Raw genomic sequence first — 24,402 nt, 5'->3', positions numbered from 1 at the left:
TGATTGGTTTGAGTGTCAAATAATTTCATGCGCACTTCTGTAAGACCGTAAAAAATCCGCTTTGAGTAGAAAATTCCGCGGTTCCGCCGAGGAAAACCGGTTTGAATCGGTCCTGCTTCCGTCATCCCAAAATTGTTTTCAAAGCACATTCCTTTCGATTGTTGCAAAGGAACTACCCAATCACCACGCAGTAACTGGTCATGTGATTTATTTAGCATATATTTTATTCTCGAGTCTCAATATTTTCATAAACCGAGTGTCAGACTTGAAGGGTGATTGTTTATAACACTGTAATAAAACGATATTCTGTTGCTATTGAGCATCTTATTTCGGCAAAGCATTTCTATAAGCAAAAGCATATTTCTCACAAACATTTCATTCACGGGGAAAGTTTTGTTTAGCAAAATTTCGCCGTCATTTCACTTCGACATCTTAGGTCATATCGAAGGACATGTAACGTAGACGTAGTATTGGTATAGTACCATGACCACGTCAAATATAAGCAGTGATGTAGCGATGGACGAGTCAGATAGCAGCAAAACTAAAGAACCTGACAAACACTGTAACATGAACGAAGTTTGTGAAATGAAAGATACTTTAAAAGAGGTCCATGATTCGCCATCGAGCAACGAGGCAGGTTCGAGCGTAAACACAAGCAACAATGGACAATACAAGCCAATGGCTATAAAGAAGAAACATCGCCGTGGGTCGAGGCGAAGCAAGAAGAAATACAAGCCTTACTCGAAGCTAACGTGGGAAGAAAAAAAAGCGGTTGAGGAGAGGGACAGTTTGAGAGCCGTGAGTATTCGCGAAAAATACATGCATGAGAAGGGTCGACCGCTCGCGCCGTTTAATACTTCGCAGTTTTTAATGGCTGAACATGATACTCAAGAACCAGATTTGCATGTGCACAGGGTGCCGAGGTTTTCTAGTTCTGCTGATGATTCTGACGACGCAGACTCGGCGTCGATTTCGGACGAGGAAAGAGATATCGAAGGTGTACGGAATTTTTTGCAAAAAGACTTTACCGAGACCTACGATCGCATCCATTCGGAAACATTGCGTCGTATGAACAAGGAAGAACTCATAAACGAGTATGTAGAACTGGAAAATAAAGTCGAGAACTTAGAGAAGGAGCTGACGACTATTAAATCTGGTGTTAAGGTAAATGGCTATATAACACCGGGGAACGATGAAAACAATAGAAATGTTGATACGGACCAAGACTGGAATCGTCAGACTTTAGAACATGAAATCGAAAAATTGCGCGAAGAGAATCAAAGGTTAAATGCAGAGAATACGTTTTTAAGGCCTTTAGCGGCATGGAAAGAAGTCTCTTCTAATTGACTTGTTTTAGTAATAATAATATAGTTTATGAAATCTATTAGCAAGGATTGGGCTGATTAGCAGACTGTTTGCATGGTTTTTAGAGGTACACCCCCTAGGGTGTACACAAAATCACAACTAGACACTCTAACATTAAAATACATGATATTGTGAGAGCGTCGTCATCTTTTTAATACATAATTTCCTGTGTGATATTTGAGCTGTTTATTAAGAAAAAATCTTTATTATAAAGTTTACTGTTATTTACCTGCTTTAAAACTATATATGCACAGAATTTTGCCATGATCGAGTGAGATTAGGCATTGCATGGGTTGACTTCATGGGACCCACCCAAATTTGCTGGTTTTGCCCCCAGCTGTTATGGAATTTCCTGAAGATTACAACAATGAAATGCAATCAGGTCAAATTAGTTGTTGTATTAGTTCTTGTGGGAATTCATGCAGTACTTATACCATAGGTCAATTTCTTAAGAATATTCTCCATGTCACTTTCTATACTTTACAGATTTTTTAGAATAGTGTTCTGTATTATTTTAAAATTAGCACCAAAACTGAGTTGAACCGTCTGTGGTAGCTCTGAGTAATAAATTTAAGAGATACTTTGCCTCCATGGAACTTACATTTTTGTCCAATGACATTCTGTCTAATGACAAACAACATAGGAAACATAATCAAATGGAGGCCAGCCCCCCTGCCAATTTCCACAAGTTCATAAAGGATTTCCTAAAAATGACCCTGCAACAATACATTTTGGGCTGGGAATGGGTTTTTGGTCACTATTACCATTATTGAGAGGTTCACAAGATTAGTAGATAATTTTATAGCTATCAAGGAAATTGAAGCTACCAGAAAATGTTTGGCCATATGAGACTGGTAAAAGAGTGTTTAAATTGATTGAAGTTAAAGAAAATTACCTCAAAATAAAATGATAAGTGATAACCTTTTTACAAAGTATTGCTGCCCAGCCAACTACAATATTACTCATCTCTGATAAGAATTTTTAAAAATAAAAATTTTAGAATTCCTGGCTTGGGTTTGCTATAGTCTTTATAAATCTAATTACATGAAGTATTACCGTATCGTATACTGCTCATCAGATCACTGAGATGAGATGTCCCACTTGGAGAGTGGAGGGCCTGGCCCTGGAGGGATAGGGACGGGTTGCGCCCATACCAGTGGCCCATACATAGCTGCTGTCCCCGGTATTTAACGATGTCAGTAAGTCAGGAGCATTAGGATTAGGTAAGTTGCATAATTCAATTAAAACGGTATTGGTTAGTACATAGAGTTCGTTTGTTTTGTGTTTTGCACATGCACAGCTTGTAGTTGCAGCGAGGCCGCAGTCGTATTTCCGTATGTGTGCACTGTACAGTATAAACCATATAAAATAACATAAAGCTGACATTTAGTAAGATATATGTTTAAAAACATTTTATGAAATGCACTAGCTACAACCCTGTGATAGGAATGGACGTGAATGTGCTTTTAAGTTTCAACCATGGCAATATGTATCAATGCAACCTAATCTTTCTCTCCGGCCGTGCTCACAGAATCACTGTACACACGTATTTTATATACACAAATCACACATATTTTTTGATGCTACACTTTTTTATCTTTTATTTCCATTTCCATGCTTTTCATCACAAAAGGGTTGATAATTTAGCCTACTCCAAACCCTTCCACCTAGACATGCTCCTGCCCTGTCCGGTTGATTCTAAAATTCACAAAATTCTAAAATTATCTGAGCTCGTTTGAGCCTTCAGGCTTTATTAAGGTCTAATAACTGAAATAACAACATTAAAATCAATTTCATAATTGTATAACCAGAAAAAATCCCTTAATTAAATATCATCTTAGTTATTTTTTGTCATAAACTTGGACTGCAATCAGTATAAAATCAGCTAGAGTTTATATACGTTCAGGGAAATATAAAACATGTTGTATAAATTCTTTATCAACCATTCCTATATTGGTCAAGTCACTATTAAAACACAATTCAATTTTTTTAAAATGGTTAGCTAGGTAATTATAATTTCTTTATGACAAAAGAATAGAATTAGGTTGCATAGCAGTCTAATACATATTATCGATCCATTGTATTAATAGACAAAATCAGAAGTTTTAAAATTAACACTAGAGAGGTATATACAATCATATATAGACAGTGTTAATTGATCGAATTGCTTCCTTGTCACAATATCTGCTCTAGCTAGGTCATTCCATCATTTCCATGTCATGCAAACAATTTTTTCTATGGTGAACACCAGCCCAGTCTTTAAAACAATTAGATCCTCTTGCAATTTTCCATTCCAAATCGACTGAGAAATAACAAGGGGAGGGTGTTTGAGAGAGTGTCACAGTGAGTGAGCATGTTACATCACGCGACAGAATGAGAATTGGTCGGATGACAAAGTTGCAAAATAATTGTCGTTCTCAGATGCAAAAAAAAATTCAAAACGACCAAAGCCCATTCTAATGTCATGGAGAATGGTTATAGCAACATTCCCAATTTGTTTCGCTTCGCGCAAACAAATTCGCCTAATGCCGTATTGGAAAAACGGGACTCTGATACCAACGTTTATAATTATTGAGTGTATTAGATCTGAAGAATGATCTGAGGCGGGAGGAGTTATGTGGTTCATCGTCAGTTTTTAATCGTCACATAACGTCAAAGAGGGATACGGTGGTTTGTTATTTGCTACGATGAACATCAGCTGACTGCTTTGTTAATCCGAAGAAGCTTTTCTCGAATACATTAAAGCACTCTAGCTTTATTAAAAGTGTATTTAATCTTTATGCTAAATAGTATTCGCATGAGACAGGTGGCATATGTTTAATTTTTTACCTTCCAAAGGCCAAGTTTTTTCCAAGGCCAAGCTGTTCTTTATTTGCGGGTTACCTTTATGTTTGCTTCCGTATAAGAAGTTAAGAACAGCGCCCAAAATCACGAAACATAAAGATTAAAGTGTTTGTATTTAGAAGAATTTGGCTGAAGATGGATTATGAATACTGGTACACTGGTAATGATACTTTTAACTTCACCGACGATTTTAAATTTTGCGAGATGATGTATTTAGGAGACATAGTATCATGGAGTCTGGCAGTTTACATGCTCATCATCGTCTTTGGGGCAATATCGAATATCCTGCTTTTGTTTGCTATCTATAAAAATCCTCTCAAATGTTTTTCTAATCCGACTACATATTTCGTCGCGAACTTAGGCATAGTCGATTTGCTGAATTCCATTTTCAATTTGGAGGAGCTACTGTTGTCACAGACTGAACACGAGAGCACCTTCTGTTTGCCAGGCGCCTGGGGAATGATTCATTCCACATTTGCGAGTTATATTTTCTTTTTACTGTATCCATCAGTGGCCATTATGGCGTTGGAGAGATATGTGTCTGTAGCTCATCCTTTATGGCATCAAGTAAACGTCACATCTCGTGTGTGCTATATATCGATTACTGCAGTCTGGTTAGTCAACTGTATCTATACTGGAATATACAGGCATTTTACTCACGTAGCAGGCATATTACCTAGCTATCCAATTGCATTCTACCTTACGACAGTTCTCGTTTATCTCTTGGCGTTTACATCTATTCGTAAACAACGTTTATCTCTCGGAGCTGACATTTCGCAATCAAAATGTGTTAAACAAATGATGAAACTACGTTTAAGAAATGAAAACCGTTTTCTTACGACTGTTTTAATCGTAAACATTGTCCTTGTATTTGGGATAATTCCGTCCATTCTTGACGTAATTAACATGCACTCGAAGTACCCTGCATTCTTGTTATATACTACGGATATTTTGTTTTTGATAAACACGGCAGTAAATCCACTTTTGTATCTTTGGAGGCTGCCAAAGTATAGGAAAACATTCTTTGTTTTGTATTGTGGGAAAACGTAAGCATAGACAAACAAGAGTGCGCCTTCTTTCAACTCACTTGTTATATAGTTAGATTTTAGCTGTGAAAGACAGAAGAACTGATAAACGTGTCTTTTAGTACGTCCTGCATATGTCACGTCATGCATGCATGCATGTGTTCGAATAAATTCTTCGCCCGGATTGTCAGGGTGTGTAAACTCAGTCTTGCATGTGTGCCAATTTATAAAATACTTAAGTTACAAGTTCTTTACGTAGGGCGTAATAATAGTAATATAATATATATATACTATATTTTTTCAGTTTCCCTCTGGCTCTGTTTCAAAGCATGACAAATTTAATTATTCACTATAATAGCGTCGGACGTATGAATTCATTTGACGAAAGATGTCAGTTTTGGAGACACGAAAACTATATTCATGCTTGAAAACTTCATTTTGATCATTTTCGAGCCGGTGCTGTATTTGTGCGTAAAAGCAAAGCCAGACCCAGACTAAGAAAACTGAAAACCTTTCAATTTTACAGAAGATATATATTTAAACAACGAACAAAGGATACAAAAATAAAACGTAGCTACGAACGCAAGCAAGAATATAAAGAATTCTTTAATTATGCAACATGCAGTTAAGCGACTCTATAAAACCCAACCTAACTTTTTTTTAACAACAATTTCTACCATATCATAGTTCTATTAATCTATTTTTAATATCAAATCCCTTAATAACGTCTGTTGAATCCACAAATTCTTCCAAAAAACTTTTTACTCATAAATCGAATTGCTGCTTCATACAATGTCAATACTACGCTAAAATGAATAACTTATGCCCTCGTTAATAAGCTCGTTATGCTCTCAAAAAGGTTCCCGGAGTTCGTTTAGATTTTTAGGGCTTTCAATGTCGTTTGTAAATGACAAATGTTCCAAGAAAAGATAACATTGTTACCATTGAGCGTAAGGAGGAAAGTCATTGGTAAATAGACGAATAATTTTCTCCTTGGTGAAAGAAGCCCACATAAACAACTTCTTTTCAACGTATTTCTTCGCGCAAATAGCACCCAAATCTCGCACTATATTATCAATATGAGCTGAATAAAACTGCTTGTTAACTACCAGGCTACGATCGTACATAACAAGCGATACGGACGTAAAATCAAACGGATTATAACCCTCCTGCACTTTAACAACGAACCTTTTGCCGTCCTCAGGCGGTGGTTTACTGTATCTCGGACCGACCTCTTGAAGACCATGATGATGAAAGTTTGTGCTGGTGTTTTCTAAATAAGGCTTAGCTGAAGTGAGTAAAACGCTAGATTGTTTCAGTAAGCTATTGCACACTATTTTATGTCGTTTCCAGTGCTCTTTTTGACACGCTCTTCCACAATATTCAGCAGTGTAGCATTTCGTGCATTTTTGTAGACTTTCATTTTCTTTACGGCAATAGGAGCAAAATCTTCTGACCTTTGTTAAATTGTTTGCAAAAATCCTTTCCTGCTCATTATCTTGCAGATTATTTCCAAGACATTGAGCAGATACCAATGTATCTTGAAGCTCTAAAGGTATGGCTGGATTGTTACATTGCAATGGGTTAACACTGTCTACTGGGAAAATTTGTTTCCCAAAACTGAAGGAATTCACTTCAAAGTCATTCACGTTTTCAATCAGACCAGGTCCACCATTATTACTAATAGTATTGAACTGAACAACTGACGGCGAGTAACCACTGGGACGCTTTCCAACACGAATACCGCCAAGTTTGTTATGGGAAACCTCGTTTTTTGAAATGTGACATTGCGAATTACTCTGAAGCCACAAACCCCACCAATTGTTCTCGAAGATGCGATTTTCTTCAATTTTCGCCGAAGAATCCCAAACAGATATTCCAAAGTGGTCGTTATGGAAGATGGAATTATTGCTAAGTCGAATTTCAGCATCATTACAACAAGTGATAAAAATGCCTTCCCCTACATTACAATTAAGCTGGCTGCCTACAACAACGCACTGTTTGGCCCTAGGCCCTACCAGTACTCCTTGCCTATTGTTGTATGAATATGCATTCCTAGCTGTCATGGTTCCACCTTCTCGTACCTCCAGCCCAGCCTTTCCATTATACGAAAACGTGCAGTTTTCAATGTCTGATACTCCAACACAAAGTAACCCTCCTGCAGCAGAGTTGTTGAATTCGCATTTTTCTACCTTCGCTACTCCTGATATTTGTAATGACGGCATTTTCACATTGCGCGATGAGAAGCTACAATTATAAAGCACTGTGATGGAAGTAGGTTGTGTAAGGGTGTTGCCCTGGTTGAATAGAAAGCTGAGATCAGCCAAACCGCATTGCTCGAAGACAAACAATTTTGAACTATCCTTAAAATTGATTCGTATTCTCGAGTCTTGGTCTTCATTTAGGCCACTTTGGTTAGCACAACCAACTATAATAAAGTTCATTAAAAAAACATCTTTTGTGATATTATATGTTCCTGGGGAAAGAAATATCAAACTCTTGCCAACAACTGACGTCTGCAGAGAATCTAAGAGCTCAGAATCAGAATTACAAAATTTAGCACAATTTTGCAAATAGGAAAATTTTTTGAAAGGACCTTCTTTACTGAAAACGTCCCGACACAGGTTATATGCTTGAGCGGCAGCTAATTCTGCACCTGCCAAATCATCTAAACCATGCAAAGCTAAAGCTTTTCTGGCATAACCCTTCCAGCATTTTGGGCGATGGGATATATAAGCTTTTGCATCTTGCAGAGCTTCTTTCCAAAGTTTAAGCCTAAGGTAAGCAGAAGCTCGGTTAGAGAAAAAACTTGGATCAAACAACTCTGGCTTATCATTACCATTAATGACACCAGAGTACACCTCGACAGCCTCTTCAAAACGACCTTCCAGAAACAATCTATTTCCTTCCTTACGCAACTTTTGAACTTCAGTATCTACTTCAGTAGACGAATTCGCATCATGCTTAGCATTACATGGAGAGAGATTCGGAGCTTTGGAACAATACTGAACGTGCCTTCGAATGAATTCAGGTAGTGGCAATACATGAGGGAATACACCATTAATTTTGGCTGACAACATCTCGCTGTTATCTTGTGAAACCCAACCCAGAATTTTTTGCGCAAATTTCATAGCCTGCATAGCGTCTTCATGCCTGCAGAATGCACTCAAATAAAGGGCGGATTGGTAAACGATTCGAGCCGCCTCTTCGGAAAACACTGTCTCTCCTACTCCGTTGCATCTGTCAACAAGAAATCTTTTCAGATTCTTTTCAATTTCTCCAGCATGCATACAAAGTGTCCTCCACATGTAGAACAGTGATGGATTGGTGCGGTCGAGTGCACCCGTTTCTCTCTTGGTTACACTCAACAGAAGCTGGTCCGGAGATAAAGATTTGGAAAAGGCATAGTGCAACAATCGAACGGCATCAATAAAACTTTCATCTTGTTCTGCAGAAGTAAGGCCTTCTTTGATAACATCCAGTACCAAACGATGGACTTGAAGGCACCCACTTTTGAATTGCTTAAAAAGTGAGAAATCCGTTAGCAATTTAATAATTTGGTGCCTTCCCAAAGATGTCCCCACAGAAACACGAAATTGCTCGTCTACCACAGGTGGCTCACCAACGTTGATCAAATCATGCTGAATTTCATTGGAATCGAAGAATATGCAAGCGTTTAAAAATCGTATTGCGTTTTTTCCTTCACTACTCTGGTTTATATACTCAATATTAAGAAGCCATGTCGTTCGGACAGCAAGTCGTTCCTCAGAGACATATTCCGACACAGGATTTGTAGACTGTTCATTTAATAAAGCAAGGCGCTTCGCTTCGTAGATTTCGACGTAGGATGAGAAAGCACAACCCAAGGACTTGATGTATGCAGCTGCTTGTTCAAGGGCGAGTGGTAAGCCACCAAGTTCTTCAAAAAGCCTGTATGCAGCAGTCTCACTTTCTTCATTGCGTGGAATACCAGTTCTAATAAACAGAAACTCTTTTGAGTCATCACCATCGAAACATTGCAGCTGCAGGCAGGAAGTTTCTGTTATCTCCTGTAATGGTACATCTTGAACCAAAGTACTTGGTTTTCTTCTCGTCGTGACAATGATATGGCCAATGGTGTTCTTTTGCCAAGAACCAGACAATAGCTTGCGCACGTTCGGGGACAGCCGTAACTCGTCCATGTCGTCAATGATTAGCAACCATGCTTTCTGGATGCGAGATATACGAGCCAGAGTTTGGGATAGCGTTACATCAAACGAGTTAGACACAAAAGTTCCGATGGTCAGTGCCAAGTCATTAACAGAATTTTCCAATTGCTTTTCGTCTCTCCCAGAAAACCAGAAGACGCCACCTTGGTAATGATTTTTCATACGATGGGCGTACTGCACAGCTAGACACGTTTTACCACTACCTCCTAACCCACAAATTGCCGCTTTTCTCGCTGACGACTGCTTCGATTGCCCATCCATGAGAATGTCTTCAATCTTTTTTATTTCCATTTTTCGACCGGTAAACCAAGAAAATGTATCCGGGGCGTGAAAAACATAAACATCCTCTCTTTCACAACGGAAGAAGAATTCACTACGCAGTGTTTCAATCTGTTTACTGTTGGAAACATACCGGCTGAGAAGGTCATTTTGACTGGCACGTAACTCCTGTACGTGTAACTCAGTTTTGGCTTGGCTTTCTTTTAAACTGGTGATTTCTTCTTTCAAGCTTGAATTGGCGGTAGCAAGGTGTTCCAGCACAGACTCCTGACAAAATCATTAAAGTAATTAATATAGTAATAATTAATTAATTAAGGTTAACAAGTTGAACTTAGTATTAGCATTGGTGGCAGTCAGTATAAACCATGGTTGTTGGGTGGGATTTGTTACGGCTGAGAGTAGCAAGGGTTATGGGGTGCAGTGTATCTCAAGGACGGTTTCTAAAATTCATACCCTGTTTTCAGCTACAGCTTCATTTAGCTTTTTATATAAATCTTCAAGTTGGGCAACTTCTTTTTGGGCAATTTTTAGTAGGTCCTCATCGACTGGTTTCCCTAAGCATAGCTCCTTTCCTATAACAATAGAACAGTCAGAATATTAGATCGCATATAATCTTAGCTTTTGGTTCTGTATACTAGGTGATTTTTCGTGAATTTAAATGACGAAGCCTTTTTCTGTTTACAAATGCTTCTAAAATAAAAATTAATATATTATGATACATACCATTTTTCATCCAAACATTCAAATCGTCAAGGACAAGTTGTTCTTCAACTGGTGTCAATCCAGCTTTTTTAACTAGTAATTCCATGTCTTGTATTGCAGTTTGGAAATTTAGCTGTGACCAGTGTGAAAAGTTGCAATGTGCCCATTCATTTCTGATGTCGGATTTGACTTTCTTCGCAAGAGCTGCAGCACCGGTGGTTATGAATGGCTGTGCCTCGCACATCACCGATAGAACAGCTGACGTATCCATAGTGTGATCAAAACCGGCAAAACATGCCATGAATGGTTTCATGAACAATTTTGATAAGGACAAAGGATCTTTCACAGCGTAATCGTAAGACTTTGTAGACTTATGGATAATGTTGTTGTTGATACTGTCATAGTTTAACTGAATCGTAGATGGCGGCAGCTTTTTAACAAACATTCGTGGAGTCTGTTTGCTTATTTCAGTCGGAGGTTTAATCAAACTTTGGTACCATTTAGGCATTTCATTACGCAGGACATTTCTTAAAGCAGGTGTCAAAATCTTATGTAGACATATACCAGTCACCATCCATCGTTTTTCTTCATCAGATATGCTCCTGCTTGACGGTGAAGGGCCTGAACCAGGTACAACAGCTGAAGCCATGCTTTTATCTTGACAGAATATTTACCTATAGTTTAATAATCAAAAATACACAGTTTGTATCTACATGCACGCAGTTCTGCTTCCATACTTTAATGCAAACAAAAGCTCAATACGAGCGGAAATGTAGTTTTGCATGCATGGTGATAAAATTAGGGTGTTATCTACAAACAGATATTTAATAGCTCCCTAAACTCTCAGAACAATTCACGCAGGATGATATGAAACAGATCTCCAGTGAAAAAGTCCAATAATATGAAAATCTTCACATTAAATGTGATGTAATAACTGCCTAAAATAGGAAGAAAAATTTTCGACCTTAGAGTTTTCGCGGGGTGAGTTAGCATAAGACGAACTAAACGATACCAACTCTCTTGACAAAGGCCATTAGGCTTACGTCGAAACGTCGAGAAGTGTTTCTGTCGATTTTAGATAGCTATTTTATTCCACATTTCATGCGTAGTTTTTCTAGAGGAAGATGCCTAGATTTTCGGAAAGAACCGCAAAGTTGAGGGATTCTCTGTTTGACAAAGAGTACATGTGGACTTCTGTGTATCAAAGTGGATTTGATGCATTGAGGGAATATTAAAAGTTATTAAAGCTATGAAACAGTCGTTGGGTATAGGAACAAGACGTCCAACCATATCGCGCATATGTATTCCTCAAGCTATCAATAGCAGATGTATTGGTATGAAGTGCTGAAAGATTGGTCGTACCCAGTAGTTTGCAGAAGAAGATTGTGGATGCTGTGCATGAAGGCCATCAAGGTATGACAAAAACCAAAAATTACATGAGAAACAGAGTGTGAATTCAAAGGATGGCATGAGACAACAGTTCGTGGCCCATGACTTTAAGATTACCACTGAAGATGACACCACTCCCTGATGCATGCAGTTATGGAGGAAGTGGCCACTAATTTCTTTGGCCCACAGGGGTGCACAAAGTCAGGCGATAAGACGATGGCATGCAGTAGAGTAAGGACAGTGAACACTAAAGGCATGTAGAGACTTGGGACCAGGAGCCGGTTGTACGATAGCGCTATCCACCGGATAGTGATTTTTTCAACTGTTTAAAAAGGGTTGAAAAACGATAAAATTTCATCTTTGGAAGGCTAGTTAACTTTTAACTGTAGTTTGTGACAAAATTGGCAAATCAGAGTTGTGTATTTCTAAGTTAATCATAGGATTTAATTATGCGAAATGTGGTTAAGAGTTTTATACAACCGGCCCTTGGTTTAAACTTTAATATAGAGTGTGAATAGGTCACCTGAGAGTTTCAGTACATTTACTGTATCTTAAAACTGTATTAAAAAGGACATTATATACTTTAGATTTGTTTTATTCTGTGAAAAACTGCAAAACATCACATTTACGATACTATTTTATCTAAAGACAAGACGCCTGCTAGGCGTTAAGGTCGCGAGAGGAAAATAATATTAATAATAAAAATAACCAAGCCGAGGGGAAATGTGGTAATTAAATTATATATGCATAATAATTTATGTTAATTAGTGTAGCTACATAAGACACATATATACAGACATTACAAACGTCGACTCCAGAGCTCAAGACTCCCTTCTAGATATTTTCTTGATGTGCACCCCTGTTTTTGATAATCTTAGAGTTTCAAAGATATCGGAGTAGACGGAATAATGTCTTTTATTTTGGCAAATGAGCGAAAATTATTTTAAGGTTTTTATGTTATTGAGTATTGTGTAACAATACTTCCGGTCTGCGTATGTGAAACAAAAAGCCAAAAACGTCGCTATTTTTTATTCCTTATGCCTCAATGAGCATCCTTTGGGGCTCTTTCGCTAGTGGTAGAATTATATAAAGTTGCATCATTTTTATAATTGAAAGTACAGCTTCTAAACTGTGTACATTATTCCAATATATGCAGCTGTACTATAACCTATATCATAGACATAATGTATCTGCCGTAAATCATAGGCGTAAATGAACGCGTGACACTGTTAGACATGGTTATTTAATAGCCAATGTATTAACACACCTTACCTAATAAGTAAAATATCTGTTTCAAGTTTATTTTTATTTCCACTGACACTTGTTCATGGCAGCTGTTACTTGTGAAGAATTGCTCTTTTACATATGATCAATAACCATTCCCCATTCCTGTAATTCGATCAGAAAACTCACCTACGTCAGAGAGGTGGCTATACTGGTTTCCATCTGCCAAACCGAGGTTGCAACCTTTTTTAGACCAAAAATTATAAAATAACCTGGTAAATTATTAAATGCGATCACTCGTGAGAGAAAATTGCACAAAAACGTATAGTGAAGACAAATCTACTCACTGTCTTTGTATATACAATTGTACTATCGAGTAGATGTATTTGGAGGGGGTATATATCTCTCAAAATTGGCGCGCGAAGCCAGGTGTGCTTGCTAAGGGCCTTCCAATTATAATACGATCCAGACATCATGTTTTAATTAATCAACCCGTTTCACCATCCTAAATAACAACATTCTTTCGCACAAGAATTACGATATTTATAATTATTAAACTTATTACAAATTACAATTTTTTCCAGAATTACTATTCAAAACTATAACACTACAACATGACATGTATATATTATCTCATTTCCTTTTCAAAAACTGTACTGCATGAAGTAATTGTCAAAGGTGACTTTAAATTCTTTTCAATTCATTAATCGTTTTTAAATTATGAGCTTATTCATAGAACTAACCAGAAAATAGAATTCTAACGGTATCCCCGGCTAAACTACAAACAATCTTACACAATTTGAATTTAGAGCCAATGACTTTCAATCCATCGTCGTCTTGTTTTTCACAATGCTATATATTTACGGAGGGTCATAAGACCCCAATTACATGAGATTTTACAGGTACTGATATATAAAAAAATTATCCTGCATGGTAGTAAAGCATTGTCATATAGCCGTGTTTTTAATATCCACACATGTCTATAGCAAAGGGAGTATTTAAACAGCCCTTAAGGCTTAACATTATTAGCACAAATTCATAATCAGTTTCTTTTGTAGAAATTTTATGGCCCCGTTCACACGGTACCGGATTGCCATCGGAACAGGTTAAATTGCGAAGTTAATAAAAGACAGTGGAGATCTTTAATGTGAGAGATCTGAATAAATACCAAATCTATCAAATTAAAAAGTATTTGCTAATAATCGTTGCTTTATATTGGCAAACGAAGATGTCGTGACGAGCGAATCTGGTACCGTGTGAACGTAGTCTTAGAATGATGACTAATTAGGTCTAAAGAATTGCACAATGATTACCATTCTTGATAAGAAGGAAATTCATTAATAAAAATTCGAAGTTTACCATTTTCGGGGCCTTTAACCCACATAAACAGTTTTTTCCACGTGTTGTACAGTTGACCCACGGAGCCAGATTGCTTCACTAGGGTGTAAATTTGATCAGCATCAGCCAAAATCCCATCTATCGTAAGACTACGATCGTATAATCTAACTAATTTAGTTCCATCTGTGTCGTTCAGGCCGGCAGATACTTTAGCAATGAATCTTTTTGCTTCATTTGGCGGTGAACAGAATTGTGGGCCAACGGGTAGAAGGCCTGGTGCTCGTTGATGTATAGTGTTCTGTTTATTAGGATTATAGTATGTCATTATTGGTTCTTCAACATAGTTTAAGACGATACTTCCTTCAGACAAGAGACGGTGGCATACATGCTTGTGTTTGTTCCAGTCACTTTTCTGGCACTGTTTTCCACAGTATTGAGCGGTAAAACATTTGGTGCATTTCTTCAAATCTTCTCCCGACTTTCTGCAATAGTAGCATAGCTTGGCTTCACTTTGTGCTGTTGATTGATTTCTCTCTTTTTTGTTGTCGTGTAGCTTATTCCCCCTGCATTTCGTCGATGATCTTTGCTCGTGAATTCCAGGTCCGGAATTACAGAAAATGTCATTGTATTCAATGACAGATACCTCGGTTGATTCGACGACATCCACACCAATACCACCGTCCTGATTATTATAGATTTTATTATTCTTCACGACAGCCCGGCTGAATGTATTAATATGTATTCCCCAGTCACTGTTCTTAAAAATCTCGTTTTCCAATATAGACACGTTTGACTTCCCAATCACAGATACTCCCGGCTCGCCGTTATCATAAATACGATTTCTTGACATTATAATATCAGATTCGCAGTCAACAGCGAGAATACCTCCTAAAACGTTGTCATAAAGATCACAGTCTTCCACAACACATCTCTTTGCCCATGGACCAATGACCAACCCTTGTCTTCTATTACCGTACATTTTACTTTTTCCTACAAGCAAACGACCACCTTCCCGTACTTCCAACGCCACTCCATTACCAAAAAACTCAGAATTCTCTACTTCCGCGTCACCAAAAACCAGCAATCCACCCTGGGTGCAATTATAAAACTTACAATGTTCGACCTTCAATTTACCTTTGCAGCAAACAGAAGTGGAAACATGGTTGGAACTTTCGAAGGAACAATGAATGAGTTTTACGACTGAGTCAGGCATAAAATGACAATCCGTTAAACCAGAATGAAAGTCAACCCGGTAAGCTATAAAAAACTCGACGAATTCTACCTCGACGTTATCACCAAACGTTATCGAACTTTCACCACTACCTACAAGAATGCACGTTAGCGAGAGGTGTGGGTTAAAATTACCAATCGTTTCTAAGGAAACAATGTAATCTCTGCTCTCTAGAATGATAACTGGGAAAACTTGTAAATTGTTTGCCGACATATCTCGCATGCGCTTCAAAATCGGTACCCCCAAACACAAGGCTTGCAACAATTCTGATATATCACCACACACAAACAGAAGCTTTTCAAGGGAATCACCAAATTTCATTTTGAAAGGTTCGTAATCACGGAAAATATTCCTCTCGTAAAAATATGCCAATGAAGCTGCGATTTGAGCAGCCTGCGTATCATTAAGCTCGGCAAGGGCCAACGCTTTTCTCGCATAACCTTTCCAACATTTTGGGCGTTGTATTATGTACTCTTCTGCATCTTCCAGGGCTTTTTCGTAATGTCCAAGCTTAAGGTATACCGAGGCTCGGTTACTTAACAGCCTAGGATCAAAGAAAGTTGTATTCTTTGATTTGTCAATGGCGTGTGAGTACATTTTCAATGCATCGTCGTAACTGCCCCTTCGATACATATCATTTCCTTTCATTCGCATTTCTTCCAACTCTTCAGTGGTGACCGAATTAATTGGCATCTCCACATCATCCCTAGATTCCTCGTCTCTGTTGGTCGCTGGCTTGTTGCATGAGTATTGTATGTGCCTACGAACTAATTCTGGTAAAGGGATAACATGGGGGAAAAAAGAACTTGCAGACATACTTTGGCTGCTTGAATTGAATATATCATTTGCAAAATTGGCCACTTTTCTTGCTTCATCGTGTTTTAAGTTAGAACTCAAATGAATAGCACATTCATACACGATTTTAGCGGTTTCGGGTTGAAATATTTTCGTGACATCGTAATCGGTCTGCTTGACGATTCTCTTTAGGTGTTTGACAATTTCGTAACTGTGTAAACACAGTTTATTCCATTTATAGAACCGCGACTGATCCCTGGAGACAATGGACGGTCGCTCATCCTTTGGACTTAAAAGAAGCTCGTTAGGAGAAGAACAATTCTGTATAGCATAATGCAACATACGTGTGGCATCAATCAGGCTTTGAGTTTTCTCTTTTGGATCACGATTAAGATTATCCTGTATGACTTCCTGCACTAGGTGGTGGACAGTAAGGTTGGCGGATGGAGTTTCCTTGAAAAGTGAAAAATCAGTCAAGAGTTTCAAGATTTCCTGACGTCCCAAGGTAGTTTTTACGAACTCCTTAAACTCTTCGTCATCTACTGGTGGATCCCCAACGTTTATAATATCTCTTTCAATCTCATTAGGATTCAAAAATGCAGACGCATGGAGAAATCGAATTGCAGGCTTTCCAACATCAACATCTTTTTCTATGTGCTGAAAATTGAGATGCCAGGTCGTACGAACAGCCAGTCTCTCAGGGTTATCGTACTCTGAGATAGGCGCTGCCTCTTTTCGGTTGAGAAGACGGAGGCGCTGAGAATTATATTGTTCTAGGTATTGAGATAATGTACAAGGTAGCGATTTGATGTAAGCTCCAGCTTGTTCGAGAGCTAAGGGTAAACCACCAAGCTCCTGGACTAATTTCTCAGCAATAACAACCACTTCATCTTTCTGGACGATCCCAATTCTGCGAAAAATGAACTCCTTTCCTTTTTCAATATCAAAACATTTAAGACTCAGGCAACATCGTTCGTCAAAATTTCGAATATTTGCTAAATTTGCGGGCTCTCTCCTCGTGGTCATTAAAGTATGACCGGACGCACTTTGTTGCCAACGCCCAGATACTAGTTTCACGATATTAGCCGAAAGATTTAACTCGTCCATGTTATCAATAACAATTAACCACGGCTTTCTATTTCGAGATATGACTGCCAATGTAGCCGAAAGTGTTTGTTTGAAAGTACCTCTATGTGTCCCCAAAAGCGTAGCAATATCGGAGACACTGTCTTCAAATGCAGTGTCGTTTTCAGCAGAAAACCAATAAACACCACCTGCGTAGAAATCCTTTTTATGTTGTGCATACTCTGTGGCCAAACTTGTTTTGCCGACTCCACCCAAACCACATACAGCTGCAGTGCTTACTCCAGGTTTACGACCAGTTTCTTCGTTTAATTTTAACAGATTTGCCAAGGCTTCTATTTCAGCTAAACGACCAACGAACCAAGGATTCTGCTTGGGAGCGTTGAATACATACGGGATTTCATTATCGATTGTGGTCATCCTAGCAACCTCATTTTTGATGATCTCAACATCTTCGACGGTGCTAACGTATTGATTATGTAATTTCAACTGCTCCAACTCAAGACGACAAACCTTCTCTCTTAAGTCATGTATCTCCTTACTCAACGATGTTTGCAAATTCTGGAGACAACGCAACAGCCTTTCCTGTAATAACATGTGACATGCTTAGTTTAGTAGCTACTATTGTATTTAAAGCTTATTAATGAAAAACCTTAGTCCATTTCTACTTTCACCGACAACAGATGATGATGTACATCATATATCATGGTTTAAAATAAATAGTGGGGTTCGGGACCTGATTGAAAGGTAAGCTTGACTTTTTCCACAGGATGTAAGGCGTAAGCATAACTAACGTTCTCAAGTAGTATCACAGGCAGCCCGGTCACTGCTGTTACGTCATGATATTATATATGTATATAATTACAATAAGGCTGGCAACTCTCTCCAAAAAAATATAATACATACATTAATACCATCGCTTAAAACAAAAATACTACGCTAGTTTCTAACGCTAAAATAACGAAGATCTTTTTTCTTCATTGAGTTGACCATCGTAATTTTCCGGACTTGCCACAGCCAATCAGAAATTTGCCGACAATTTTTCCGATGATGACGTTTGTCGAGTAAATTGCATCCCGCCTCTGTTTCGCAAAATTTCAACGAAAATACACTTTTAATTCGCAAAATTTGAGCATTTTAGAGTTTTTTTCAAGTCTAAAAACGACAGATAAATATACTCAATGTATCCAAGGTGTTTTGTATGTAGTTTTTTTTTAAGAAACTAGCGTAGTATTTTTGTTTTAAGCGATGGTATTAATGTATGTATTATATTTTTTTGCGAGAGAGTTGCCAGCCTTATTGTAATTATATACATATATAATATCATGACGTAACAGCAGTGACCGGGCTGCCTGTGGTAGTATTATATAAAAGTAAACACAAAGACAACAGCAAGTTTTTAAGGAAAGTTAATACAAAACGTATAAAAAATCTATCCATAAAATACGTGCCTTTGATAAAGGGGGGGGGGGGTGGCTTTATAATGTTCTTCTTAAAAAGGGTTTATAAGAGAGAGGAGGGGTCCATTTAAAAGGTTGGCTTTAATCAGATTTCTAAATGACGGGTTTTAATCCTACGAGAGCGGAAGAGAAACACCCCTCCACATGTATGTTACTGGATTGATATCACATAACTTCACTAAAAGGCATCTCCAGCGTTCCAGAGCGCCCCAACATCGCTCACTTGGTTGCTCATTGGGTAGGGTCTTGAGAACGTTGTCTCCCTAATTTAAATAATATCTTTGTTCGTTTCGGACAAAGTCCGTTTCTCAATTGTCATTCCTAAATCCCTAAAAATATAGCATTCGCACCCTAGCTTTAGGACCTTCCTAATTTGACGTCCTTTTCCCTTAACTATGAATAATTATGTTATGCTCTGTTTAAAATTTATGTCTGTACCTTTTCCTCTGAATCATCATTGATCAGTGTGACAGATTTCTGAATATCTCCAACCTCAGTTAGGATGAGATCAAGAAGTTCAGAGTCGACAAATTTGGCAATGCATAGCTTTTCTCCTATAAATACGAATTGAAGGTCCAGAAAATGTAACTGCTATAATGCTTAATCCTTCAGCAAGATTTGTGGGCAAATGTAGCCAAACCCCTTCAGGTATTTCTGTTGCCGGTATTATTTTTTATACGCATTGCTTAAATTAAATTACTTAAATGGATAAATGAATTACTAAAATATGTTTACACACCAGGATATTCCCTGAAACTGCATGTGAGAAAAAAATCTGACCAGTTCACAATAAATCAATCGTTCTGTAGTCCTTAATTATACATCCCATACATAAAGAAAAATATGCATGATGAACATATTACCGAAGCACTTTCGCATCTTACCATTGTTTTTCCAGTACTCGAAATTATCAAGAACGGTTTTCTCATCCGCTGTTGTCAATCCTAATTTCTTTACCAAGGATTCGATATCTTTTAATGCAGCTTGGAATATTGGTTCGGTCCAATGGGTGAAATCACAATGTGCCCATTCATTCCTGACATCCGATCTGACCTTCTTTGCAAAAACTGCAGTGCCGGAGTTAATGAATGCCTGTGTTTCACAGATCACTGACAGCGCAGCAGAAATATCCATAGAGTGGTCAAAACCAGTGAAATTTGCCATGAAAGGTTTTACAAACAATTTTGCCAGGGAAAGGGGGTCTTTCACAGCGTAATCATAGGATCCCGATTTTGAAGACTTACGGAGAGTATTGTTGTTAATACTGTCATAGTTCAATTTTATGGCGGATGGTGGCAGGCTTTTAAGGAACTTCCCTGCAGTCTGTTTATTGATTTCTGTTGGCTTCTTAATTAAAGTCTGGTACCATTTCGGCATTTCATTACTAATGACTTTTCTTAGTTCAGGTGACAGGACCTTGTTAAGACATATCCCAATAACTAGCCATCTTCTTTCTTCATCCGAAAAGTCATTTTTACTTGATCTCGAAGCCCTAAAATCATGCCCGACAGCTGTGGCCATGTTTCAACCTTAATTAGAATTCAGTATATATAATATATCATTCATTTGACATAAAAACGTAGTAAAATGGACAAATAAATGCTGGCGATGGTTTACAACTGGCAACTCGGGAACGTTGAAATTCGGAATCGACCTATATACGTCTCCTTGATTTCAGAGTTCTGATTTTCCTATAGACGATAGACGCAATATAATGGCAGTGCTCTTTCTAAAATATTCAGGGAGCTTAGCCCCATATCTAAAACATTAGGGGGGCTTTAGCCAGCCTACCCCCCCCCCCTTTCCGCCGCCCTTGCATTTGAAAACGCTGTCCAGGGTGGATAAATTTGAAAACGCGGCTGAGCTGATACGTGAGGACGGCTTATCCGCGGGTAAATTTGAAAACGATTTGAAAACGATGACGTAACGTTTGAACTTTGAAGCCCAGTCCAGCACGCGCTCTCGGCCGATCATATTAATTAAATAACAAACAAGCTGTAGTTTCGATACTAATGGGGCTTATTTCAAGCCTTGTGGCTTATTTTCAGCTTAATGCCATTCTAAATTATCAAGCAGATTATCCGAAGAAGCGCAGAAATATAATTCGGCTTCTCTCATTGCCGACTTCAAAACAAGTCTTAAAACGCCTCAACCGAAGACGTCAGGCAAAACCTCGGCGTTTTTGGAATAGACCTGGTCGAACAAGTGCTTGGTGGGCAAATTTTGTCAACCAAATAGTTATTCCAGAGGAGTTCAGATTGCGAAGTCCAGTAAACGATGTCAGCGTTTTCAAATCGTTTTCACGTTTTCGTGTAGACGCCAAAAACGGTTCAGAAACGACAACGTGTGGATGCAGATTTCTTTGAAAACGGATAAGAATTTATCTGTTTTCAAATTTATCCGGATAAGTGCGGACGGGGCTTGTATCTTTCCTCAGTTAGATAAGAAAGCTAAATGAATGAAGTTCAAACATCTCCACAACCAAACATTTCTCTCCAAACGCTACAAAATAAAACCCCAGATACAAGGTGTTTATGTTCAGTGATAATTTCTAAAAAAGAGTGATCGTATTCAATGAGGAGGTATGGCAGGGTTCCACTGGGTTCCACTAGCAATACGCAGTGGCCAGTGCCCATGTTGTGTAACTACTTCCGGGGCCGGTTGTTCAAAAGCCGGTTAACGGTAACCCAGGGTTAAAAATGCCTAACCCAGGGTTAAATTTTAAACCTTGGTTGATTTGCGTTGCACAAAGCTCGGTTAGCGTTAACCCTGGGTTAAAATTGACAAAAAAATTAACCCTGCTAGCTAGGTGGGTTAACTTTTTAATCCTGGGTTAACTTCGATTCAAAATGGATGAATAAGGAGCTGAAACACGTAAACACGTATAATTCGTCATGAATTAAACACTTTTGAAAGGTTTTACGAATAATTTCGACAGCAAAGAATTATTTAAGTTTGACTTCGTTCGATTTCAGCTGATGTATTGATTTATTTATCTTCGCTTCAATGCAATACACGATAAATGAATACAACCGTACAAATTGAAAGATCGTAATCGAAATATTTGTTTCGCATACCAAAATTTGATTCTTTTGATTGGCAGCAAGTGGTAAGGCTACGTTTGTTCCTGAATTTGAATAATCAAAGAATGCCTAAAATTTTCAAAATAGATTGTTTATAATATGCATTGCTTAATTTTGCTTCACATCGCGACATTGTTTATCATACAACATTTGCGAATTTCGAATCTTTCTAAAATTGCATGCACGGAAATTGCGGTTCAAAACAACGTCCCTTCGACCCTGCCCTCACGGCATATAATCTTTCGACTGACAATATATCCTCGTCGGGTAAAGTTTTGCCGCTCGTTTATTGACCAATTGAAAACGTTCTTATATCCAACTTAGTCGTTAAAATACATTTAATCTTAGGTTAAATATTTTAACCCTGGGTTAACTAACCCTACCGCTAACCCAACTTTGAACAACACAGTTTTAACCCAGGTTTAGCTAACCTAGGGTTAAGGATTTTAACCCAGGTTTAGCACTAACCCAGGGTTAAATTTAACCTGCTTTTGAACAACCGGCCCCCGGTCCGTATGGCGTATGTAACTATTTGTAACTAAATCATAAATATTATATACGAATTTTAGTGTCACTGATATAAGTACAGGTCGGAATTATTTCCTAAAGAAAGTTAGAGTATAAGTTACAACTTATCAACCAGGGACCGATTATTCGAAAGGCGTTTAGCTCCAAAGTTTATAAGCACTTTTATCTTACCGCAACTTGTATATTAAGATAGCAACGCGCCAACGCCAACGAAATATTTTACTCATTTGTTCAATAAATAGATAATTTTGCCATTTTCTATTTCAAACTTATCGGCCGTTTAAGCTAAAAGCCTTTCGAAAAACCGGCCACAGCTATTTACGGTGTCAGTGGATCGAAATATACTGCCAGCATCAAATACTGAAAATTGTGAAATACAATCTTACTAAAATCCGAATAAACAATGACATTATGACAATGTAACGTGCTGCTAAAAGAAACACAATTTACTTACCAAACGAACTCTCGGTCTAAGCAAACTCTACATGATATTACAATTTTTTACTTCTGTTCTTTTTGCCGCGTGGCCTATGGCAACATACGAAACACGGATACGATGGTTAACTGTTGACTACCCTATTCTTAGAATTCATCACATGATGAGTAGAGATGATCGTTTCCATCGTCCAAACCGACGTAGCATCATAGACTTTATAAGGTTGATGTTTATGGCAAACTTCTAACCACTAGTCAATTATTAGTGCTGTTTTTTATTTTACAACCTAGCTATGAATACAATTTTCCCACTAGATTTCAATATTCATGGTATATGCCACTAACAAAGTTGCAAAAAAGCTGCGGGTACCACCCGGAGGAAGGTTTGCTGTGAATGAGGTTTGTAAGCCTGTGAGGAAGGTTCAAAGTTGAACACTCTAATTGATTACATGCATGTACCAAAAAACCAAATATTTCTTTATGCTAGTTGCCACTTGACTCAATGATGTAACGTCATTTTGAGGAAGGTTTTCAAAACTTGAAATCCTACCGGAGAAGGTTGAACTCATGCATTTTGCAACTCTGGCCACTAATGCCAGCTATGACCGCGCAGGGAATGATAGGTTATTGAATGCTCACTTCAAAATTTAAATCATGAACATAGTTTACAGATTTGTAGAATTTTCATTGAATTATAAACTTAGATAAATTTCTTTTTTCAATACTCTTTGAAACAGACGACTCGCAAAAGACAAGTCCACTCACTTGTAAATATAACAAATAGATGAAAGTTGTTCTGAAGGCAATTTTAGTTGAATGGAATAGGGCATAATATGTTAACCCAACTGTCGCCAGTATTTTGAGCTTTATACTACTGTATGTTGTAATTCAAGAAAGGATACGTTTACGTTTTGCCACAACCAGGGCAGCCTTGTCAGGCAACCTCGTATAAATCACTGAGCTAAATTAAAATTCCTGGAGGACTGGCTCGTCATTTTTCAATAACTTCGCCGCCATATTAGTGGCTTCAACTTTTGACCGAGAGCAAGTCCTCCAGGAATTCTAATTTAGCTCAGTGGTATAAATCATAGGTAGCCCAACAGTCAGGTTTTTGATGAAAAAAGACTGAGAAACCGAAACTCTCGCCAGTTTCCATATATTTGACCATGTGCTGTAGTACGATTTTCATGAAAAAATTTGTTTTATTACTACAATTTTTATGCAAAAAGTATAAAGTATTCATGATTTACGCAATTCGATCTTATTTGGAGGATAGAGGAGCCATTTACACTTGCAATTTTAGGTGCGATTTTCTTCTTTTGGTAGATGTGAAAGAGTGAACAGTTACGAATGCTCTCACTATTCATGGTAGAACAACACAAAGTTTTTAAAGTCGTTTTTACCGCTGCTCGT

General features: G+C 38.0%; 4 protein-coding genes across 4 annotated transcripts; 2 read left to right on the top strand and 2 right to left on the bottom strand.

Annotated features, from left to right (window-relative positions):
* The first annotated feature begins 257 nt into the window (after positions 1-257).
* On the top strand, positions 258-2,156 carry LOC114527843 (protein HEXIM-like). Its single transcript, XM_028549546.1, has one exon. It carries the CDS (start codon positions 484-486, stop codon positions 1,345-1,347), a length of 864 nt encoding a protein of 287 aa, XP_028405347.1. The 5' UTR covers positions 258-483; the 3' UTR covers positions 1,348-2,156.
* Positions 2,157-4,250: 2,094 nt separating this feature from the next.
* Positions 4,251-5,259, top strand: LOC114527793 (adrenocorticotropic hormone receptor-like). Its single transcript, XM_028549485.1, has one exon. It carries the CDS (start codon positions 4,345-4,347, stop codon positions 5,257-5,259), a length of 915 nt encoding a protein of 304 aa, XP_028405286.1. The 5' UTR covers positions 4,251-4,344.
* Positions 5,260-5,705: 446 nt separating this feature from the next.
* Positions 5,706-13,205, bottom strand: LOC114527776. Its single transcript, XM_028549465.1, has 4 exons — positions 13,085-13,205; positions 10,445-11,097; positions 10,175-10,293; positions 5,706-9,988 (listed from the first exon to the last, which is right to left on the bottom strand). Exons 2-4 carry the CDS (start codon positions 11,070-11,072, stop codon positions 6,173-6,175), a joined length of 4,563 nt encoding a protein of 1,520 aa, XP_028405266.1. The 5' UTR covers positions 11,073-11,097; positions 13,085-13,205; the 3' UTR covers positions 5,706-6,172.
* A 352-nt stretch (positions 13,206-13,557) lies between these two features.
* LOC114527777 lies at positions 13,558-23,106 on the bottom strand. Its single transcript, XM_028549466.1, has 4 exons — positions 23,009-23,106; positions 19,828-20,472; positions 19,382-19,497; positions 13,558-18,068 (listed from the first exon to the last, which is right to left on the bottom strand). Exons 2-4 carry the CDS (start codon positions 20,462-20,464, stop codon positions 14,346-14,348), a joined length of 4,476 nt encoding a protein of 1,491 aa, XP_028405267.1. The 5' UTR covers positions 20,465-20,472; positions 23,009-23,106; the 3' UTR covers positions 13,558-14,345.
* Positions 23,107-24,402: the final 1,296 nt, after the last annotated feature.

This window comes from Dendronephthya gigantea, unplaced genomic scaffold (assembly GCF_004324835.1).
Source record: "Dendronephthya gigantea isolate DGI-Jeju-01 unplaced genomic scaffold, DenGig_1.0 000047F, whole genome shotgun sequence".
NCBI classification, from domain to species: domain Eukaryota; kingdom Metazoa; phylum Cnidaria; class Anthozoa; order Malacalcyonacea; family Nephtheidae; genus Dendronephthya; species Dendronephthya gigantea.
Note: the sequence above shows the minus strand (reverse complement) of the source record. Positions and strands in the feature narration are given on the sequence as shown.

Bases quoted from the DNA above. Each gene is read 5' to 3' on its own strand.
- LOC114527793 (XM_028549485.1), top strand. From the start codon at position 4,345: ATGGATTATGAATACTGGTACACTGGTAATGATACTTTTAACTTCACC.
- LOC114527843 (XM_028549546.1), top strand. From the start codon at position 484: ATGACCACGTCAAATATAAGCAGTGATGTAGCGATGGACGAGTCAGAT.
- LOC114527777 (XM_028549466.1), bottom strand. From the start codon at position 20,464: ATGGCCACAGCTGTCGGGCATGATTTTAGGGCTTCGAGATCAAGTAAA. The intron at 19,498-19,827 runs GTAAGATGCGAA...TCGTATTTATAG, and splicing joins CGAGTACTGGAAAAACAATG to GAGAAAAGCTATGCATTGCC. The intron at 18,069-19,381 runs GTACAGACATAA...ATGTTATTACAG, and splicing joins ATGATGATTCAGAGGAAAAG to GAAAGGCTGTTGCGTTGTCT.
- LOC114527776 (XM_028549465.1), bottom strand. From the start codon at position 11,072: ATGGCTTCAGCTGTTGTACCTGGTTCAGGCCCTTCACCGTCAAGCAGG. The intron at 10,294-10,444 runs GTATGTATCATA...CTATTGTTATAG, and splicing joins GAATGTTTGGATGAAAAATG to GAAAGGAGCTATGCTTAGGG. The intron at 9,989-10,174 runs GTATGAATTTTA...TGATTTTGTCAG, and splicing joins AAGCTGTAGCTGAAAACAGG to GAGTCTGTGCTGGAACACCT.